Source organism: Triticum urartu, chromosome 6A, assembly GCF_056163025.1.
Source record: "Triticum urartu cultivar PI428250 chromosome 6A, HENAU_Tu73, whole genome shotgun sequence".
Lineage (NCBI taxonomy): Eukaryota > Viridiplantae > Streptophyta > Magnoliopsida > Poales > Poaceae > Triticum > Triticum urartu.
Window position 1 is genome coordinate 432031221 of NC_141878.1, and position 9986 is coordinate 432041206.

At 41.9% G+C, this 9986-nt stretch overlaps 1 protein-coding gene across 1 annotated transcript; it reads right to left on the reverse strand.

The window, feature by feature from the left end:
• Nucleotides 1–58: 58 nt before the first annotated feature.
• LOC125513667 (polygalacturonase inhibitor (DUF639)) lies at nucleotides 59–5610 on the reverse strand. Its single transcript, XM_048678832.2, has 10 exons — nucleotides 5348–5610; nucleotides 3535–3769; nucleotides 3269–3355; nucleotides 3007–3176; nucleotides 2512–2654; nucleotides 2248–2425; nucleotides 1541–2138; nucleotides 1314–1426; nucleotides 987–1230; nucleotides 59–676 (listed from the first exon to the last, which is right to left on the reverse strand). The coding sequence occupies exons 1-10, from the start codon at nucleotides 5551–5553 to the stop codon at nucleotides 449–451; spliced, it is 2202 nt and encodes a 733-aa protein (XP_048534789.1). The 5' UTR covers nucleotides 5554–5610; the 3' UTR covers nucleotides 59–448.
• Nucleotides 5611–9986: the final 4376 nt, after the last annotated feature.

The following is a 9986-nucleotide window of genomic DNA, read 5'->3' on the forward strand; positions in this document are numbered from 1 at the left end:
CCGCAAAAGAACATGATCTATGCAGCCTTCATAGACACGTCAGGAACAACAAAAGAGGGAAGAAACAAACAACGCGACTGTCCAATAATTCAACGCAACTGTTGTACAGACATATTTGTAGCTTTTTATGCATCCATAACAATGACAGATGTACAATGATTACATTGTTAATCAGGAGACATCATTAGCATTTAGCACTACAAATGTACTCCCTCCGTCCCAAAATAAGTGTCTCAACTTTATACTAACTTTAGTATAAAATTATACTAAGCTTGAGACATTTATTTTGGGACGGAGGGAGTATAATGTAAGATGTTTTTTGACACTAGGACGGAGGGAGTAGAAACGATTCTCAGGGTAATCAAGGGTGATAATCTGTACATGTTAGCTGGCTAGGAGATTGGGGAAAATTGTGAGCTCCTAGTTGCAATGGACACAGAGCTCATAGTCACATCTTCTTCTTGTCTTCGTTAGGTCTGATCATCTGTACAGGAGCAGCTGGAATACGGGCCCACCACTCTTTAATTCGTCTTCGGAACTTCTCTGTGTGTTGCTTCCTTAGTGGCATCTCCCTCGTGTAAACCTCCAGGACTGCCATCAGGAGCAGATGCTTAGGAGGCATCAACACAACAACCGCAGCTGCAACAAGAAGTGCCACTGCGACTATTTCAGTTGCCTGCATAGGGAAAATATGGAGATTAGCATTTTGGCAGATCGACCTCTTTGTATAGGTACAAAGATAACTTATTTTGGAATGACGTGCAATGCTGGATGTAAACTATCACACATGTATAGACAAATATTGGGCTAGAAATGGCTCAATATCTGATGAGTCAAATAAATGTTATCACTAAGTTGTGTCAAATTGTAAAACAAAATACATCAAAGCGGTAAGCACATCAAGAGATTATCGATGCACTGCGAGCTTTCTAGACATATCCCTCAATAAACAAGACTTATATTCAAAAGCAACAGCAAGGACAAACCTTTGGAACAGCTGCAAACAAGAGAGCTCTGAACTTGAGAAGAACAATATTTACAGCCTGTAGGGTATCTTCCAACTTGGATATAGCTTCCTGCAAGATCAAGATTTGCTCGACAGGATTTTTAGTTGGAGGAGGTCTTACTTCAAGCACTTCCAACAGTTTTCCTTCTTCACTGTACTTATGCCAAAGCATAACGACAGCAAAGACTATGAAAACAGAGGGCACAGTGTAACTGACAAGCCCGCTACATAACAAAGAAAAGACATATTAAGCAAAGCGATATACGTAAGCATACTTGATAAGATCCAGCAACCACAACGAAATTACCTTTGGATAACATAGAGGATAAAAGCTAAGAACAAAAATGATTTTAGAGGATCTTCCCACTTGGTTAAAGAGTAAATAAGTTTGCCTGCATGAATGAACGAAAAAAGTATCTCCTGCAAAATAAGGGCCAACCATCAGAAATCAAATGGCAATAATGTACTTGTACAATACACCACTTGGGTGTGACCATTGGAAAAGAACAATTTAAGTTGATCTTATCAGCACACCTGCATGAGGGCTACATTTGCATCAAGACCTTCCACCTTCACTTGATCAACCGTAGCACGTGCTGCCTCTATTCTTTCAGAATAAAGAAATGACTCTTGCAAAGCAACCTCCAGAGATTTTGTCACACCAACACAAACAGCACAAAAGCTTATCTCCTTTTCAGTTTCATTTTTTCTCTTCAGCAAGTTAAATCCCATTCTAGAGAGAGCATATAATGAAAATGGTACAGAATGAGTCTGCGGTGCTTTGTCAACTGATGGCTCAGTTGCCAAATGGCTCAACGAAGTGTCCAACAGTTGGAAGTAGTTGTTGTATAGGGCCTCTAATACCATATCTCCTTTTGGGAGCTTTTCAGCTAAGCTAAAAGTGAGTGTTGTCTTAAAGTGAGATGGAGCAATATGAAAAGCTTCTTTCACAGCAGAGTATCTCAAGATGCCCAGGATAGCCTTTGAGAGTGCTTCTGCTCTCTGAATATCTTCAAGGTTGAATTTTCTGATAAATCTATTCACCTGCATTACTTCACGAGTGATTGCTAACCAATAGTTTCTTCGTGAGGGGCTCCCTAACTCAGGAAAGTCGAAATAAATTGGTTCTGTTCTGCAAATATGGTGCTGTTAGTTTTGAAGGAAACCTATGAAAGTACACCTACAGGCTACAGTGCTCAGTAACATAAGTACTAGAGAACTCTTCCCATTTCAATACTTACAAAGTGCTTGATTTGTACATCACAGCTTTATCAAACAGACGAACACCCAATGGTCCAGTAAAATCTCGCTTGATCACTTGATTTGAATCTGTTGCTAAATCATATTTAACAATCTTATCACCATAACCAACTCTGATACTTTGAAAATAAAGAGCATGTGTTGTAAGGATCAATGTTCCTGCCAAAAATAAGGAGATGATTAGTGGATTCCCTAAATGAAGCATGCCTGCAAAATGAAAATCAAATGCCAGTCAGTCAGTTCACCTGGCCAAGCTGATATCCCAATATGCTGCAATACAGGATGAATAGGCTTGTCACCATCAATAGCTAAGATACATTCCCCAGCATCAAGATTAAAACTTGAAGCAAGTGATGACTGCATAACTCCTTTGATAGATCTGAATACCCTACACAATAACATGGATATTTCTCTTAATGTTTTTTACTGAATCAACCATAGATTCATAGCATAACCTTTTCCTGGTCAAAAGGTTTGTTTGGGAAAGTTTCTAAATCTAGGGTTCAATATCCCTGAAAAAAGACCTGGGGCAATAGAAAGCACTACCAATACAGTATCAATTCCACAATAAAAACACCTAATGATGCAACTACAGTTGTAGAGAATACGAACTTGGTCTATTTTAATTTGAAGCACTAACAGTGATCAAAGGATATTCATACATTGATTCCTCAGACATTAACAAAGGGTGGGGAAAATAAATAATGAGAGCTTGATCATCCATCAACTGTATTTCTTACCGGTCTAAACTTTTGAGATACTTGTCATATACGAAATAATGTAACCGGCCACCAGATGAACACGTAAGTGCATCAAATAGATTGTGGACGGTAACCAAGTCAGCTATTATTGGGCATGAAGGCGCTATTCGTGTAAAAGCACTTAAGCCAACTGTCTTCATGTCGTTAACCTACAAATGAACAGCACAAAATCATCATGTGCAGACACATGAAGAAATGTGGTCGTAACAAAAAAAATCGATGTTTTGTAAACAGAACTAACTTGAACAGCTAAACTTGTGGAATTCGTATAGAAAATTGATCCCTCATCTTCATCTTCAATCTCCACGGGATTACACAAGGTAGAATTCTGACAATCACAATAAATAGAAAGAATGATGGATATCATAAAGTTAGAATTGTAAATTTCTCTTCAGAAAATACAGGTGTCATTTATTTATTTATGCTTCAAACACGACTATTTGATAAAGGAAAAAAGGGAAGACGAATGGTATATGGTGACCAACTGCAGCAATGAAGATTTCTCACATTTTTTAGCAATCCTTCCTCAGAACCTGGGTTTTCCCAAGCAAGCATCATATCAAACATTAAACGACGAAGATTCATATCAGCCAAATAGTCTGGACGTGTAGTTACTTCATGGAGAGCTTTGTGGCAGCAGTACTCTAATAGTTCTCTGGCATATGTATTGGGTTCCTTACAATTATCTGGGAAATCAGCCTCATAACTTTGCTGCAAGTTCTCAGTTGCAACAGCAAGAATCCTGAAATTGTAAAACTGAGGAAACTAAGCACTTGACTTTAGAACTAATCATTTTGAGAGGAACTGAAGTAGAAGCTTGTCAGACATCACAGCACCGATATGAATGGAAGGGTATGATAGTGGAAATTTTAGGAGCGAATAGGGTGATATCATGTTTTTAAGGCTAATTACGAAGTTCTTCAAAGTATAGAACTTGACTTGATCAAAATGGTGTGTCGGATTTAGCTGATTCGACTGTGGCTAACTTATACTGCTTTACTTTCTCTCTCACAACAAGACCAGATACAGTAAGAACCACTGGATATCTAGCAATTACTAGCAAGAAACCTGGTGCGTTGCTATGGGCCACAACTTTTTACTACATGTTAGACTAATTACTTTATGGGATTGAGGTGTTGCTAGGCATATCCACAAATTCGTGATAGATCAGGGTGTCTTTGCAAAACATATTTAAGTTGGGTGATGAGCAATCTGGCAATCCCATCTGTCTCAAACATTGGTAGCAAAGCGTATGGCACAATCAATTATTACCTTTAATGTAAGAATTCATTCAGAGAAAACCAGCAGCCCCATAATTCAATTTTCATGGTTAGTACAGGTAGAAGCAAACGGGCCATTACCACCAATTGCTCTTTTTTTATATGAGTAATGACATGTGGGCATTAGCGAAATATTGAAGTGTGTCATACAAATGTCCAAAAATAACTAGCTATTACCAACGTTCAGGAAAACGTTAACTAGTAATTGCTCGGCCAGCTGGCGAGTAGGGCATTAATTGGCCAGTTAACTGATTTATTGGACGATATTTTGAACACAGGCTATTACTATAGTCTCTACTTCCAGAATGTAACAGTTTATGCAGAGAAAATTAGCAGTCGCATTTCCTCTCTATATGAGCTAATTTCAGATGGAAGTTAAATTACGATTAACCTGGTGGTGGTGTAACTATGCTGATTGGTCCGTTCTTTTTAGTCAGTGAATCTTGCAGATGCAGAATATATCAATTGAATGTGCAGTCTAGCAAAATGGTGAAGTCGACATTACAGATATTATGCCCTATGCATGAAGAAAGTCAATGTCAACAGTCATACACGAAAACCATGTGAATCCCTGAAACTCACAGGGAGATCCATTGAAGCACTATAAATTCATGCCCAACTAAAAGAGAGTATTCTATATACATCAACTCCTGTACTCTATCCACCCTGAGGACAATAACTACTGTCTACTGCCGACGGTGAGAATGAAAGGGCGCTGCTATTTTTTGTTTAACAAAAGTGGAGAAAATAAGTAATACAGAAAAGCACGCATGCGCTTCCTATCGAATTAAGCAAATTAAATTAACAGTCAGCGAGCAATCATATCATAGGTACTGAACAGTCTAAGATGATTTCAGATGAGCATTTAAGCACACGCCTCAGATGAACCGATCGAACGAATTTGGGGCAAGCAATCAGCATCAGTTGGGTGAGTGAGAAGAGGAGCAAAGAGTACACGGCTTGAATCGAACTTCAACCCTCGACCCCTACTACTAGTCTACTACCAAAGCGAGCTTGAGGTTGGGAAGGCCCCTGCGTACCGTGAGCAGCGGGAGACAACCGAGTTGGCGACGGACGAGAGCTGCGGGATGCCTCCGTCGGCGCCGCCGCCCTCGCCCTCGCCATCGGCCGCCGCGGGGGAGCGGGAGGTGGTGGAGGCGACGAAGGCGGCGGCCGACTGGCGGGAGAGGCGGGCGAGGAAGGTGCGGATGGGCTTCTCGCGCACCCACGTCTCCACGATCCCCATGCCGACCTCGCTCTCCTCCGAGGCCTCGACTCCTTGTATCCTTGACCCTTCGGGGGCTTGATTGGACTGGAAGCCTTCTTCCCCTTGCTTTGGGGCTCTGCTGCCGGTTGCTGTTCCTTCCGTCTTCGTTTCCTCGCCTCCGTGTCGTCACGTCTCGTGCGTTTCCACCGCGGTGTATCTTACCGGCCAACTGTGGCGCCAGCTGTGTGAGGCGCGCGGAATGCGGCCAGGTAGGATGACGGCGCTGACGGGGCCGGCTGAGTTGGCAAGGTAGTCCACGGTCGCGCCAGCCGCCAGCACAGTGGAAGGCTGTGTTTTCTTTTTTCTTTTTTTACATGAGTGGAAGACCTTGCTGACTGGGTGATAAATGGCTAGACACTTCATTTTTATTCTCTGGGACACATACATTGTTTCTACTATGTACATATATATTCTTTTTAGTTACCGAATTTCATATGACAGCCCAATGGCTTGTCTACTACTTCCTTCATCTTATAATGTAAGACGATAACGAGATAAAACCTTCAAGGCTAAGAAATATTGAACAAAAGCTGAAAGCTTTATTGCATTGTACATTCAACGTTATCTCAGTAGAAAATTATGTGAACTTATTATATAGCTTGAAAAACTTGATAAAATTTAATACTATATGCATCACTTTTTTCCATTAGTCAATACGTGCATTTACAGTTTTACACGTACACGATTACTAGTCAACAGTAGAAGGAGCAAATGTATCTCAATCTAGACATTCTTATATGTTGTTGTCATTCATTCCTAAATTGATTAGTCGAAATTTCGTTTTCTTACATGAATTGAAATTTCGTTGGCAGGGAGAACCGTTTTGTTAACTTGGGACGTCGTTCATTCCAAGCCTGAACTTTTTTTTTAATCTTGCCAGTGTTGTTTGGTGGATCTGGAATGAAGGATAGTACGGTAGAGATGGGTAGGTTGCAATACTGAATCGTGCTCCCATCCATAGCCACGACCCCGCCGCCAGCCTTTGCCTCCCTCCGCTCGCTGTCCGATCTCGTCTACACCCTATTACCCTCTTCCTCCCTCGCCAAGCCCAACCCCTACCTCCCGCCCCTAGCCTCCTTCTCCCTTGGCCCAGGACTGTCCCAACCATTATGAAGGCCCTAGTGCGAATGAGGTACACCGGACCTAACAAATATAATAGAGTGGAAAAATACTTTCACAGTTATATGTCGCGGATCATGAAAATTATTATATTATAGAGTCATAAACATCAAAATTGTAATTAAATTAGAAAATTAAGTCTTAATACATCATTTATATGTGATTATATGATGCAAAAAATAATTATAAAATACATCTACTCAACCATAAATAACTATTGAATAAATGGAACGTGGTGAAGTGCGCCGAGGGGAGGCAAATGCTTAAATTCTTTATAATGTATTTAGGTATGTAGATTATTGGGCCCTGTTTGACATGGGCCCTAGGCTGCCGCACCTTTTGCCACGCCATGAGGTCGTTTCTCGCACCGCTATTTGAAGAGGGTCGTTCTAAGATGTTGTCAAACTCCTTAAAGCGACCAGATGCATATGCAAACTTTATGAAGGATTTGCAGAGTGGAAACTATACAATCTCCATGCTTGTAAAGAAAGATGAGAAGTATGAAGCACAACAGCGAGTGTTGGGTAACGTAGTAATTTCAAAAAAAATCCTACACACACGCAAGATCATGGTGATGCATAGCAACAAGAGGGGAGAGTGTTGTCTACGTAACCTCGTAGACCGAAAGCGGAAGCGTTAGCACAACGCGGTTGATGTAGTCGTACGTCTTCACGATCCGACCGATCAAGTACCGAACGTACGGCACCTCCGAGTTCAGCACACGTTCAGCCTGATGACGTCCCTCGAACTCCGATCCAGCCGAGTGTTGAGGGAGAGTTTCGTCAGCACGACGGCGTGGTGACGATAATGATGTTTTACCAACGCAGGGCTTCGTCTAAGCACCGCTACAGTATTATCGAGGTGGACTATGATGGATGGGGGCACCGCACACGGCTAAAAGATCAAATCAATTGTTGTGTCTCTAGGGTGCCCCCTGCCCCTGTATATAAAGGAGCAAGGGGGGAGGTGCTGCCGGCAAGGAGGAGGCGCGCCAGGAGGAGTCCTACTCCCACCGGGAGTAGGACTCCCTCCCTTCCTTGTTGGATTAGGAGAAGGAGGGAAAGAGGAGGGAGAGATGAAGGAAAGGGGGGCGCCGCCCCCCTCTCCTTGTCCTATTCGGACTAGAGGGGGAGGGGCGTGCGGCCCTTCCCTAGCTGCCTCTCCTCTTCTCCAATAAGGCCCACTATGGCCCAATAAGCCCCGGGGGGTTCCGGTAACCCCTCGGTACTTCGGTAAAATCCCGATTTCACCTTGAACACTTTCGACATCCAAATATAGGCTTCCAATATATCAATCTTCATGTCTCAGCCATTTCGAGACTCCTCGTCATGTCTGTGATCACATCCAGGATTCCGAACAACCTTCGGTACATCAAAACTCATAAACTCATAATATAACCGTCATCGAAACTTTAAGCGTGCGGACCCTACGGGTTCGAGAACTATGTAGACATGACCGAGACACGTCTTCGGTCAATAACCAATAGCGGAACATGGATGCTCATATTGGCTCCCACATATTCTACAAAGATCTTTATCGGTCAGACCGCATAACAACATACGTTGTTCCCTTTGTCATCGGTATGTTACTTGCCCGAGATCCGATCGTCGGTATCTCAATACCTAGTTCAATCTCGTTATCAGCAAGTCTCTTTACTCGTTCTGTAATACATCATCCCGCAACTAACTCATTAGTTGCAATGCTTGCAAGGCTTAAGTGATGTGCATTACCGAGTGGGCCCAGAGATACCTCTTTGACGATCGGAGTGACAAATCCTAATCTTGAAACACGCCAACCCAACAAGTACCTTCTGAGACACCTGTAGAGCACCTTTATAATCACCCAGTTACGTTGTGACGTTTGGTAGCACACAAAGTGTTCCTCTGGTAAACGGGAGTTGCATAATCTCATAGTCATAGGAACATGTATAAGTCATGAAGAAAGCAATGGCAATATACTAAACGATCGAGTGCTAAGCTAACGGAATGGGTCAAGTCAATCACATCATTCTCCTAATGATGTGATCCCGTTAATAAAATGACAACTCATGTCAATGGCTAGGAAACATAACCATCTTTGATCAACGAGCTAGTCAAGTAGAGGCATACTAGTGACACTCTGTTTGTCTATGTATTCACACAAGTATTATGTTTCCGGTTAATACAATTCTAGCATGAATAATAAACATTTATCATGATATAAGGAAATAAATAATAACTTTATTATTGCCTCTAGGGCATATTTCCTCCAGTCTCCCACTTGCACTAGAGTCAATAATCTAGATTACACAGTAATGATTCTAACACCCATGGAGTCTTGGTGCTGATCATGTTTTGCTCGTGGAAGAGGCTTAGTCAACGGGTCTGCAACATTCAGATCCGTATGTATCTTGCAAATTTCTATGTCTCCCACATGGACTAGATCCCGGATGGAATTGAAGCGTCTCTTGATGTGCTTGGTTCTCTTGTGAAATCTGGATTCCTTCGCCAAGGCAATTGCACCAATATTGTCACAAAAGATTTTCATTAGACCCGATGCACTAGGTATGACACCTAGATCGGATATGAACTCCTTCATCCAGACTCCTTCATTTGCTGCTTCCGAAGCAGCTATGTACTCCGCTTCACACGTAGATCCCGCCATGACGCTTTGTTTAGAACTTCACCAACTGACAGCTCCACCGTTCAATGTAAACACGTATCCGGTTTGCGATTTAGAATCATCCGGATCAGTGTCAAAGCTTGCATCAACGTAACCTTTTACAATGAGCTCTTTGTCACCTCCATAAACGAGAAACATATCCTTAGTCCTTTTTAGGTATTTCAGGATGTTCTTGACCGCTGTCCAGTGATCCACTCCTAGATTACTTTGGTACCTCCCTGCTAGACTTATAGCAAGGCACACATCAGGTCTGGTACACAGCATTGCATACATGATAGAGCCTATGGCTGAAGCATAGGGAACATCTTTCATTTTCTCTATCTTCTGCAGTGGTCGAGCATTGAGTCTTACTCAACTTCACACCTTGTAACATAGGCAAGAACCCTTTCTTTGCCTGATCCATTTTGAACTTCTTCAAAACTTTGTCAAGGTATGTGCTTTGTGAAAGTCCAATTAAGCGTCTTGATCTATCTCTATAGATCTTGATGCCCAATATGTAAGCAGCTTCACCGAGGTCTTTCATTGAAAAACTCTTATTCAAATATCATTTTATGCTATACAAAAATTCTATATCATTTCCAATCAACAATATGTCATCCACATATAATATTAGAAATGCTACAAAGCTCCCA